This window comes from Strigops habroptila, chromosome 1, assembly GCF_004027225.2.
Source record: "Strigops habroptila isolate Jane chromosome 1, bStrHab1.2.pri, whole genome shotgun sequence".
NCBI classification, from domain to species: domain Eukaryota; kingdom Metazoa; phylum Chordata; class Aves; order Psittaciformes; family Psittacidae; genus Strigops; species Strigops habroptila.
Window position 1 is genome coordinate 118,111,270 of NC_044277.2, and position 13,544 is coordinate 118,124,813.

At 37.9% G+C, this 13,544-nt stretch overlaps 1 protein-coding gene across 5 annotated transcripts in view; it reads right to left on the reverse strand.

Moving 5' to 3' along the window:
• Positions 1-5,421: 5,421 nt before the first annotated feature.
• SLC39A12 (solute carrier family 39 member 12) overlaps positions 5,422-13,544 on the reverse strand; it is a 34,000-nt gene continuing 25,877 nt past the window's right edge. For all 5 annotated transcript variants that reach the window (XM_030506546.1, XM_030506535.1, XM_030506527.1 and 2 more), the window contains 2 exons: positions 12,931-13,118; positions 5,422-7,832 (listed from right to left, as the gene is read on the reverse strand). In XM_030506546.1, the coding sequence (XP_030362406.1) occupies positions 7,704-7,832; positions 12,931-13,118 (317 nt within the window). In that variant the 3' untranslated portion in view covers positions 5,422-7,703. The remainder of the gene's footprint in view (positions 7,833-12,930; positions 13,119-13,544) is intronic.

Consider the following 13,544-nt stretch of genomic DNA (forward strand, 5'->3'; position numbering starts at 1 on the left):
ATGGTTTACATTCAGACCAGAACTGTAAACTGCAGAAACATATTGCAAATTCATTAGTATCTACTTCAAGTCATCAGGAATTTTCAGTTTATATTGCCTAAATCAAATAGCTGTCCATTATTAGAAACTATCAAAAAAACTATTATTAGAAACTACCAAATAGCTGTCCATTATTAGAAATTTTCTACGTCTTCGTCTGTAATTTTTACAATGGGCTGTGAAAATGAAAGTGGTTAGCCATATTCTACCAAGAATTTGCAGAAGATTAGGCACATGCCCAATGTCAGCTAATATGTCTCAGCTGGGAAGCAATAACTTCAAAAAAGAGTGATTGAAGAAGCACAGGAGATCTGATCACTTGCAGCCTGGTGCAAACTGACTGGTGAATACCAGTGTTAATATTTACACCATGACAGTTAAACATTTTGGGTTGGGTTTTTTTGTTTGTTTGGGTTTGTTACTGTTGTTTTTTCCCCTTTAAAGCTGTAGTATATTTTCCAATACCAACAAAAAGTGGGTAGGAACTGCTCTTGCTCTATTTATGCTTCCTCAGCATTCACACCATCCTTTCTGATGTCCCTCTTGACCCTAATCCAACATACACTGTAATTATGAAATATCTGGAAAAAAGATCTTCTGAACAATTAGTTTTTCTCCACCAATACTGAAACTTATCATGTAGCAGAAATTGTACTAAGGGAGAAATGAAATGTGAGGAAGGAAAGGAAACAAAAAGTCCCACTTCACCCAAGTGCAGTACATAATAATTACTTCTAAAAAGCAGCTCCATGCAAGGTCAAAAATGGAGGGTTAATTAAGTGCAATCCAACTTAAGAATTTTGATGGTGCATTACATTATTACATGCTAGAAAAGAATTTACAACAAATACTCATGTGCTTTCTTAGTCCATTCTAATAATGCCAGAAATGCCAGATAGTCAGCTACTCTGTTGTCTAGACAAATGGCATATTCTTTCTAATTGCAAGTACAAAAAAGCCAAATTAAAAAGGGTTTATGGTAGTAGGAAATAATAGAAAATGGACTATGCTCTTATAAGCTTTATTCCTTCTCATTATTTGAGATAGAATTGAAATCCTGTGCCTGAAATTATACTGATTTCATCAACTATGAATATGTATTTTCCAAAATATATGGCTATGAACATATGGATCATATTTTCAATGCATGTCTCAAGTTTAAGAGTTATTAAAAGTCATCTGTTTCGTAATATTTAAACTATTTCCAGTGTTAAAGCTTGACTTCTCAAAAGCGATATTTTCCAGGAACATTTGCAGAGAACTGTGTGGGTTTTGTGTTTACCAATGAGAACAAACTACAATGAGGAGGTGGTAATAGTTTTTGCATATTTGTTGTTTGTTTTGGCATTTGCACAGCCATGCACAAGAACTTTCTCCTGGAGACTTCCTTGTTCTGGCTTTCCTGTTATGCATCTGTTTTGACCTGTTTGTCTCAAAGTGAAAGGGGAGATGCTTTGCCTTTGTGCAGGATGATGAATCACTATGCAATTTAGAGTGCACTGCCACTTGTATTAATTTCTTTATCAGGTTACAGAAAAGGCCTTATTTCCCATTGCATGTTTTCCTCTAAAGCCTTGTGCAAAGTGCACAAAAAAGTTATGATCACTGAAGTCCTGGAGTACAACAGAATGATTCTAATACTCATGGGACGCCTCATGTGCCAGTAGCTGGGAAAATAATTGCATTCATGGCGATAGCTTATTTGTGGATATTATGTTTTCTGAATGCTGCTATGCTGTCCTGAGCATACTAAACCACCAGAGGTATATTGTCCACTTACATCTTTCTAAACTTCCTGATAATTACAGCTGCTTGCTACTGAGCTGCTGTACCATGTATATAGCTGACTTTTGCTTGTATGCTTAAGAAGTACAATACCCACCTACTTCTGGATTGGGATGGCAGCCATAAAGAAGGTACATTCTTGTTCTGGGGCTCATACTAAACCTTCACACAGGAATATGAAGATGGCCTTTGAATTCCTGAAATTAGAACATACTACCAACTGCCAGTGATAAAACTACCCAAGACCACCAAGACATTTCCAACACACTTCAGCATGGAATACGAAAGACTTACTTGTGCCTGTGTTCAGTATTCATAGTAATGTCTTAAGAAAATTCAAATTGCTGGTACCACAGTGTAAAGAATAGTTTCTCCTTTTGTGTGGTTCTCAGTGAAATTTCCAGCGCTCTATTGCCCTTTCCGAACATCAGAAGCCACAAACAGTTGCAACACATTGCCCCAAGAGCATCAGGATGGATTTTGGGGAAAACAGGTAAGAGCCCATACCACACGGGTTATGATATTTGCATAGCGTGGGCAAGCAGGTGACAGAATAAACACTAGTCATTGCCAGAAAAGCTAAAAAGAGTTTTGTGTGAGGTGGAGTGCTGATGGATGCCGTATCTGGTATGCCATGACAGGGACACCTGGAATACAATTGTCAGGCCTGAGATATGGCTGCTGCTTGTCCACCACCTGGCGAGGACAGCCTGGGCAGCTACCCAACAGACCAGTGCAGGCATTGTCCTGATGCCTTCCCTGCAGTATGCGAGTCCGTGGAGAGACAGCAGAATTTGTCATGGTCTTAAATTAAGACAGGAATGTGACATAATAACTGACTAGTCTATTCCCCTAAACATAATCTCTTTTAATCTCTCTGGGATAGGTCAAGTTAGTTTCCGCTGGCCCCTGAGAAAAGGATGAGGCAGGGCTCCCAAAGCAGCTGCAGTGGGCCAAAATGCTGTCACATATAGACATGTCTATAGCATGGATTAGTGGTTGGTCAGCATTATCTTGGGCCAGTATGTAAATGTTTGCTAGGCAGATTGCCAGGTAATCCTGGCAATGTCAGAGCTGAGACCCTGGTGAGGAGGGACTGTCACACTGCTCTCTGTTCGGGTGCTCTGTGGCTGAAATGTGGAGGTGTACCACCCTGACCATGACTACAAACCTTGTTCTTTATTTATGACAGTACTGTAGGAGGTTTCTCTGCAGAGAAGTGGCATTCCCTCAGGTCAACCTGACTGCTGGTGTCCCGTGGATTATTGCGCTGCAGGAGCCTGCACTCACAGGGTTATCAGCCAGATCACTTTCAGGACATCCTTCCTGTCCAAAGCCAAGACAATGTGAACCGTCTGAGAATTCGCCCTTAAGTGAGCTCCTGCAGGATGATGCAGAGACAGCTATAAAACCTTTGATCCTTCTGCTACAAGTGTTGAAGTGCTGCACTGAAGTAAACCCCTCTGGAGTCCCTCTGCCTGCTCTGTCTCCTCTCTTCTCTGCAAGAGGAAGCGGCACCAGCTCTCTGGGATTCCTGCACCCCCTGCACCAGGATGCTGTTCTGTGCTGCTGCCGAGGGGAGCTTGGCAGCAACTTCAATGCAAGCAGATGTCTACACAGGGTCTCCCATTGAGCTTGTCCTCTTATCAGAGACATAAAAGGGAGAAGGCACTTCTTGCATTCCCCTACATGACCCAGAGCAACAGCTGTGCATGTGGATTTTTTGTTCTTTTGCGGAGAAGAGAATGAAGGTGTGTCTAGTAAAATAAATTGCAGGACTTTTTGTTTTGATTAAAGCCATTGTGTAACTACTGCTTGCATTTTCTGTAGTCACATTCCTACAGCTACACTCACAATAGAAGGCAGCTTATTTTTAAGCTGAGTGGAAGACTTGACATAAGGTTACAGCAAAGAAAGAAAAGCTAACAATATTGATAAAATATATACTTCTTATAAAATTATCAGCCCTAATCCTTACAATGCGAATATGCTTTCCAAATCCAATGGCAAGGTTAAAGAAAAAATATCCAAATACACATATCAAAACTAACCATGTTTTCTTATACGAAAAAGGTGGGTTTTTTTGTCTCTGGAGAAATGCCACATTCATGCCTAAAGCATAAAATACAGTGAAGGAAAGGGTGGCAGTATTTAAAACATGCAGATGAGCTCCAGAAACTTCTAAGGGCATTAGCATAGCTGGCTGCAAAGGAGGTACTATTTATCTTAGGAATCACTGGGTAATGTGTAACATATACAGAAAAGAGAGGTACAAGGTCAGCTCTCTTATGCTTAGGAGCCCTGGTAGTTTGGAATTGGAAGTATTTTTAATGAGGCTGTCTGCCATTTAACTTCCAGGAAAAAATACTGTAGCAAACAAATTCTTTCAACCTTTTATTTTCTCTCTCATTTTCTATGTAGGAAAGCAAGACATTTTCTATTTTTTCATCTTGAGAGGGCCTGAAAACTAAGAACAGATGAAAGAGAAATACTAACCAGCTTCTTCCAGAAAAAATTTCATATCTATAGATTCATATATTTTAGGGTTTCAAAGGAACATTATGATTATCTAGTCAGAACTGCCTGACAGGCTGTAAAACCTCACTGAGTAATCTCTCCATCAAACACATAACATCTGCTTGAGTAATTGCATACCTCTTAGAGAGATACATAGTCATGATTTAAGGGCTGCAAGTGATGAAGTTCTGCAGTCCTTACTCAGGATTCGACTCAATGAAAACATTGGCATATTATGCTCTCTGTCTGCTAGGTTTGGAGGAACAGAAAGAAATACCTGTCTTTAAATAGAGTCTTGTTTGAAATCTGTATGAATAAACTCTACAGAATTTAAAACAAACAAAAAGAAAATGCATCATAGGAATACTTGTGCACCACCTTTTTTGTAAAGACACACCCCCACATTCTTCTATCCTTTTTTCTTGGGATTTTCAGAAAACATTGACAAAAAAGTTGAATCCTGCAGGTGGATTTCTTTAGGTTTAAACTGACTTACATTTCTAATTCAGTTACCTATAGAAACAGTTTCGAGCCCTCTGTGATGCATTGCTCCTAATATACAGTCTAGTCTTTTTTACATGTGGTAATACTCCACCTTCAGCATCTTTCTAAAGATGCCAATGTCAAGAGAATTACAGCAGAGGAACCAACTGTAAGTAGTGAGGTAAGTTCTCTCACAAATGCCATAGGAATTCAAACTTCTGTATGCTAACAAGATATCAGGTGTTCAGACTTGACGCCAGGGCAAAATGGTGACTGAACTGCTCACTTACTGACAAATACCACAAAAGCTATGAGCTCTATGGCAGAAATGAGGACTAACTGGCATTCTGATCAACATATTTGTGCCTGCGGTGGAAGCTGTATAAATAAACTTGGTTGTGAAATGTGATAAAGAAACCTGATAAATCTATGTAGCCAAAAGATGGCATTTTCTGAACAGATGCATACAATATGTTCACAGATCATGTCAGGATGTGAACCTGTGCACGTATGCAATTTTAAAGTACACACTGCCAGAAATCACTTGCCCTCGTTCACACTCATTAATAAACAGTAGATTAATATTTCAGAACACAATGACATTGCCAAAACATGATTGTATTGGTAATCTTGTTTTCTGTGGTAGTGAATATTATGCATACATAAACATTCAAACTGTGGTAGCTCTTCTTTTTGAAATAACAAATGTTTCCGATATTCACTTGCACCATCAGATACAAGAATAGATTTTGCTTACGTCCAGTGGTGTCCTGCTATTGCTTGAATTGACTGTCACAGCTGAAGGTCATGGAGTGGCTCAGTGCCCATAAAAACAGATGAAATACTGGGAAACCACTTTAAAAAAAAAATAAAATCTTACCTTATTAAAAGCAAGCACAGACTCCTGAAAAATGTAAACTTTAAAAAGAGAAGTATCAGCCATAGCTTCTCAGCTCATCTTTCAAAGTTAAATCAACAGAAAAAGCAGTCATAATATTTCCACACCTAAATAAAACAAGTTAGGAATTTCCTTTGGGGCTTAAAGCAGCTCAGATCATTTCGCTAGTTATATAGAGACTTCATGTGTGACCTTAGATAAATTGTCTTGGACAAAGTTTCTGAAGGTATGTATATGCCTAGATGTACATTTAGATGTGTATTGGGGTATTTGCTACAGATTCTCATAACTAACAGGCACTTTACATGAGTGCCTATCTACCTTTAAAATGATCTTTCAGTGTTTTTCCCAAGGGTCTGTGGATAACTAAGGGGTTTACAAGCCCATGAACCTTGGCTATTATAAATAATGAAATTCAGATTTGTTTTCACTTTGTATTTTGAGATACGGTAGTATGATGCTTATGAAGCCTTCGAAAGCTGTCAGTTCTGACAGTCTGCTCTAGGAGAGTAGACTCTATTCCCCTCTGTAACATGAGAATAATTGTACCTTCGCTAGGAGCAATCAAATAAACAGGACACATTGTGAGGCAGTCATATTGTGTCATAACGTAGCCATATCTCAAGCTTGAGATTAAACAAGAAAAAGAAAATATCCACTTGCTGCATAAAGAATATATGTTTGTTCTGTAGCTTGTTCTCCCTACTTCTACAGTTGATCAGAGGAGGGGGAAAGAATACATCTCTAGTCTCATACAAAAATACAAATCAGGAAGGGGAGAGCCCTTACACAAAAAGTTGATAGCATGTAAGTAACAGAAATTGCAGAGCTGAGTGTTACTCAGTACCTCCTGGAGGTTGCTCAGCACGTCAGAATCAGGGCAGAATTTGTATATTTGTTTCAGGCTTGATTCTGCAATACTAAATTAAATGAGTCATCCCAACTTATGCAGAATTCCCCTGAAATCAAGAGGATTAATTTCATAAAAATCACTCAGGATAGAAGGAGTTGCAGTGAGGCCCTTAGAGAGCACAGCTACAGGCACTTTAGGCAACTGAAAATGTTCTTTCCACAAATGCACTTCGCATCTGTATGAATAAGCTAATTGCTGACGGGAAAGCGCTGTTGGTTTTTATTAAACATGATGGCTCAGAAGCAACATCTGGCTCATGCAATCCCTTGTTTTGAGGAGCCTGGAAGCAATATCAGGGAGAAACAATTTAAACGTATTTCTTATAATCCTTCAGAAGCATATGCTAAGAGCAATCATCAGAGGTGGGATAATGCAGAAGGCAGTTACTCTGACAGTTGCTATAGTCCAATGCTTTACTGTCACAGATTCCATCACACATATGAGGAACTCTATTACAGTCAGAAAAGGGCATTCTCAGATTTCTAGATCATAAATGTCAATACTTACTTTTGTCATTTGTTACCTACCACAGTGGACCAGTAATATATGCCTACTGAGGATCTTTATGTTGACAAAGTAGCTAGAGCAGATGCTTTATGCCATTTAACAATTTAGTTTTGCTATACTTTTTAGTTTTATAGAAATACATTTTTTTGTACTAAGAGGCAGAAAACATTTCTGCTTCAAATTATTCAACTATGGTTAGTCCACTTTAATTATTGCTTATAAAAACATTTTATTCTTTTCTTCAATCAGACTGGTAGAGATCACTTAGAGCATTCAACTAGAATAGTCTGAATAAAAACTAATCAAAAGCTCCTGTGAGTTTGAGCATGGCATCTGGTAGACTCAGTAACAAACAAAACATAACTCTAAACATCCATTTTTACAAAAAAAAAAAAAAATTACAAAATTTGAACAATAAGTTAATAAAGTGAAATAGTTATCTACTGTTCAGATATAAAATCCCAGCAACTTAATTTATATATCACTATAGCAGACATGACAAAATTGTGAATAATGCTATCCACTGTCATAAGTGGTACTTCAAGGTTTCCAGCAGAAAACTTATATTTTAATTTTTTGTTCATATAGAGCCAAAAGTAAGAGGCAAAGCCAGCCTAATAGTAATCCAAGGTTCTGTAGGAGAAACATCAACCAGGGTCGCCGTGTCTGAATATGAGTCATTTCAGGAAGCTAAAAAAAGAATAAGAACCAGAATGAGAGCCAGATATATTCATCTCTGGGAAAAAAATTCTTATGGGAAAACAAGGCAAACTTCATTTAAAAAACCCTTTCAAAATGTGTTTTCTGAAATATAGTTATTAAGCTGTAGCATTTTCTGTACATTGTAACAACACTGATCTTGACACTGACATATTTAAATTAACCAAATTCTACCCACTTTGGTTTTTTTACCAGCTCCAACAAGAATTATAAATGAGATTCCAAAATCTGTTAACTTCTAAATAGTTTTTAGTAATTTTATACAGCTGTCTGTACAGAAATGCTTATTTAGTAAAATCAGCAATTTCCTTTTGAGGGAACAAACTACTTTGAGTTTCTTTATTTCAGTACTATATATAGGGTCAGTCCTACTCTTACTGAAATAACTGGCAACCCTCCTGTTTGCTTGGGCTTTACTAAACATACAAGTAGAAAACAGGATTTTTTAAATATGCTTGAAAAAATTATGCTTAATATTTTTCTTTGGGAGTTTTAAATCAATTAAAGGAGCAGCAGCTATTTAGAATCATATTAAAAACTACTTACATTGATATTCCACCCTACATGGTGTCTTTCTTCAAGGTTTTAGACAAAATTTATGTCTCAACAGACCCTGTGAAAATGATGCCTCAGGCTCAGACTCTCAGTATTTATGCTTTATGTATTACAGACATCAGGGGAGACACTAATGACTGCTGATACTTTCACATCAATTTTTGAAATAAATATAGAGCAATGGCCTGGTACTGACCTTTGGGCTTGGTTGGGGCTTTTTTTGCTTTTTTTTTTTTATTTGTTGTGAACTTCAAAGGAAGAGCGAGTGGTCCTGGCACTCTCCCATCATCCCTTCCTGCTCCACTCACAGCCTGCGCTTGAATGAAGCTGCTTATTTCCTCTGCTCTTTAGAGCCTCCTCAGAGGAGCTGTAACAGCATCAGCCACTGGGAGACAGTGGAGCGGTGCTGACCAAGGAGGCTGACAGGGTGTGTTTACATCTATTTCCTACGCTTGTCCTTTCCTCAGTCAGAGGGGGGTCTCTAGGTCTGCTTCTCCTGCACTCTTCTTTCTCTAGAAGTTGGCATGGGCCCAAAAGAAAACTAGAGTGAAAAATCTGCCTCTGCTTTAAGGTTTTGCATAAAAATAACAGGCAAACCCAAATGTCCCAGATCTTCATAACAGCTAGCAGTGTTTCAAATTATGGTACAAATTTAAAACTCACATGGTTATATTTAATTTGTATTTAAAGCTCATCAGAAACTTTTAATCTAAAGTAAGTGCAAATACTTCAAAGTTCTGATGTAAATCAAAATCTGAACTGACAGCTTGTAAGCGTTCAGAGCATTTGGGTTTTGTTGTGTATGCAGTAAAAACTGTTAAGACCTTGGCCTGAATCCATGGTTTCCAGTCTAGACCTTTGATCTTTCTTATTTATCCTGATAATCAGTCTATTTTGTCCTCTTTCCCAGCACCTAAGTGAACAATCGGAAACTTTCCCCCCTCCCACTGCAAAAGCTAGTTATTTTTTTCTTATTGCTGTCATTGCAATTTATGAGTTACATACATGCACAGAAGGTTCCTAAGAAAGTTTTCAAAAAGAAGCATCGGCAGGTAATGGCCTTCATATATCCAATGCATATGTCTGCTCCCTCCACCTAACCTATGTGCATATTAGCAAGCACACGGACCGTTTCTACAGCCTTACCTAGTGTGACATCCCTGCTTATGTCTGAAAGCAGGCCACAGTATCAGCTATGGTTCCCCAACACTCTCTGGGCACAAATGTGTGTGCTCCAGCAGAAAAAAGCTTGTTTAGGAAGCATAAGCTTGTTCAACTGGCAGATGCAAACCACTTCACAATTCAAGGAAGATAGCAGCACATACAAGCTGTTGAATGCCAGTACGCTTGCTAAAGCTTAAAGTCTGTTGGAGGCAAAATAGTTAGTGTTCATCAAGGGACTATTCTATTCCCACTCCAGCTCATATTATAATAAGCACACAAAAGATATGAAGAATTAGGAAGCAGCATGCTGAAGGCAGGCATGTGCTGGCTAAATGAGAGTTCTACCAAGCTGGGACGTATGTGATATGACTGCTGTGCTGCAATAGCCGAATAAGCCACTTTAAAAATACTTCTTTATCTTCAGAATTCAAAGATTTTTAAGGTTAGTCAGAGAAAAAGTCAGTTAGTTACCTCAGGGACTGGTTGGCTAGCTCCTATTTCTTGATATCCTTACTTTCTTTCTTGCCTCTATCTCCCTCCTTTCCAATTAGTAAATCTTTCTGGTCAGGAACCACGTAAACCACTATGATCTGTAAAATCACTCAGAAATGACATCCAGTCCTTGGGGTTTAACACAGTGCATTTGATTTCATAAATATTTATCTGTAATGATTACTTCATAGAGACTCATTTAAGAGGCTGATACAGAATTTTCAAGTTTGTTTCCCAAGAGGAAAAGGGGACATGCTTTGTCAAAGAAACAAATCTTTAGGAGTGGGTTGATCTTCTCCATACCATATATTAGTGTCTCAAGTTTCAGTTTGGATTAAAGGTATGTTAAAGAAAAAATATGTTATTAATTAAAAGATCTTTGGAAATAGTGCAAAGCTATGATTATACTTATGACCTCTAAACAGATGTCAAGTGCAAAAAATCTCACTATACTGCTCATAAAAAGCTGTTTTTCAGAGGACTTAATTATGGTTAAACAACTAAACCCACAATATTACAGGTGTTTACAAACATGCTTACCTTGAAGCAACAAACAATTTACATTGCAATATTCCACCTGTGCATATACATTTGCAAGACAAAATACTCCTCCCTTCCACCTTCCACAATTACTGGGAAGTTGAAGTTTTGCAGAACTCCTTGGCGAAAAATTATGAAGGTTATGCATAATTTTATCTTTTGTCCTTTTCCTCAGATTTCTAAAATTCTTAGTCTACCCTGCTTGTTAATGGAGCTAGAATGCCATTTGTAGAAATGAAAAACCTTTAATTAACCACAGAAGTAGTTTTGTGCACCCTTGACTGCAGCAGCAGTCTCACAGTGCTGTCCTGCCAATGAACCTTTGCTCATACCCCTCAATGTTCCTCAATGCAGAAACCAGCGAGGCTGTTCAGTTTTATTTAACTGCTGCTTTTACAAGCACATGAATAAGTGAAAGCCCATAAAACAAATACTGAAAATTATAGCTAAGCTTTGTACACCGTGAAGTATTTGTACACCATTGGCAGTGACACTGATGACTGCTGTTTGTAGATGAGAATGCAGCAGAGAATAAAAATGATTTCTGAACAGAAATTTGAAAAATACATAAAGAAGGGCTGATTTTCTTTTGATATATACTATACAAACACACAAAACTTTCCAGATCTATAGATTCCTGCAGTGCCACAGGAATAGTTGTTAAACTAAAATAACCCCAGTGATGTTAACACCTGCACTTCTGACAAAGACAGGGGAGCAATCCAATGGCAGTTCTTTTGTCAAAATGCAGAGAAAAGCTGATTGGAAACATATTAATAAAAGTGAGGTAAGAGAAATAAGATTCTCTCCCTCCTCCTTTCTCCTCTTCACATCAAGAAGAAGATTATGTTGACAAGCTGACAACAAGGGAAAAGATGTCCCTGTCTCAGCCTGGAACTGGGTCATCTCTTGGGATTTACAGCTGTCACATTGCTTTGCAGACTTAGGGGAAAACATGGTGTTCTAGGAGCCTGTGGATCCCTGATGGATCCTGATCCTACACTGAAGGAAAAACATGTGTAAATCATTCTTAGCCACATTAGTAAAACCGTGCCTATTGAGTAGGTAGGCAGCCTCATTTCTACATTTCTCTGTGTCAGAAAAAGATGCAACTTGGTAAACAATGTTCTTGTCTATTGTTTAACATCTCAGTCAGGACTGTTGACACATCCACAATCCTTAGGCAGTTTCCATGTAAGCTCTTAGGACTAGTTTATGTTATTTTACTTTTGTTACAGTAGCAAAAATAGACTAAATTTTACCAAAGGCCAAATGTCAATTATTACAAGTAGATTTTTAAAACTGGCATGGCACATCAGGTTTAAAGTATTATGGTTGAACCTGGTAAATGATATCAAAGGTATGAGGTGGGAGGTGATAGAGAACACAACAGACAGCCAGGCTTGGGAAAAATATAGTAATAATTTAGGAAGAGACAGACCTCTTTTTTCCCTCTTGATGTAATCACTCTAAACACTCTTTGTTCAGAAGCATGCAAACAACTTTACATTAACACACATTGGTTAAAAAGCCATGTGTCAAAGCTGACAAAGTAATTCAGTTCTGCACTATTACAAATGAAACAGTTAGCAGTCTCTTCAATAAATGATGTGGCCTGAGGCATGAGTTATGATTCCACCACATTCTTCCACAGTCCTTAGACCTTCCTCTTGCTGTATGTCTTCACACTTTATTTTTCTATAGTCAGATCACTGCTATTGAACTGGGAGTATGAAAAATGTTGGCCAAATATGAAAAGGCTGAGGCAATCTGATGGGCTTTAAATTGCTTAGGAGCTCATCCAAATCTCTCTGAGATAGAAAGGCTGGCCAGGAAGCGCATAGGATAAGCACCTTGCATTTTAGTTCAGAAACATCAAATTCATGTTGAAACAATGGATGAAAAATATATTTAAAAAAAAGGCAGTGAAGAGAAAAAAGTTACCAGCTTCAGGATTTAAAAAAACCCCTGCAGGTTCAAATGTTTCTTTATGTTGACTAAGTAACTCTATCAGACCTAAAAAATATACTGTTCACCTTTTCCCCTTAAAATTCCCGTACGTCTTTCTCATATATTACCCTCCTAATGGCCTTTATTTCATCTTTTTATTGCTAACTACACCTATCATGGCAGTGACATGAAACAGAACCAGACTGTTTTTCTAAGCACTGTACAAACACAGGGCAGACAACATGCTTTTCCCAACAAGCCTATGAACTCTTCTTCTCTCCAAGTTCATCCACCTGCATTTGTTTGACACTTGTCTATGATGTGGCTATGTTAAAAGGAAAGTATAACAAGAGACTGAAGTTCTCACCATTTCTGCTAAAGATAAATACAAGAACATTCCAGCTGTAACAGTAAAAATCCAGTTTTGAATGCATGGTTCAGCTGATACAGAAAGGCCAATATAAAGTCCTAAGAATGCTGTTAGCGCACTTATAAAATTCATCAGAATTGCAATCTTTGTGGGGATCCCTGTACTTAGCAGCACAGCAAAGTCTCCTGCATAGAGAAAAAAGACAGAAAATTTATTATTTAGTTGATACATGTATTTGTAAGGCTCTTGGTAATAAAACATGAAGGGAAATAATTAAGATATGCACAAAGATAGTGAAGGATTCAGGACTGCCCTTAGATTTCTGTAGAATTAGTTATAAACTCATCGTGTGTGAAAAACTCAAAACCCCCATATTGACTTATATTTGTTTAGCAGTTCCTAAAGGTATACAGTATACAGGAGTGGCTTTCTATGATTTTCTATGATTACTTCTTGATGTTCTGTGACATTTCCAACTCAGATACATGCAAAAGTGAAGTCACATGCTTTCCCAGAGCTTCTAAATGTTTCTCAACTGGGAACTTGCGAGTTCAATTCATGTGAGTATATCTGCAGCATGGTCTTTGAGTGTTATACAGGTGCTGAAAGTC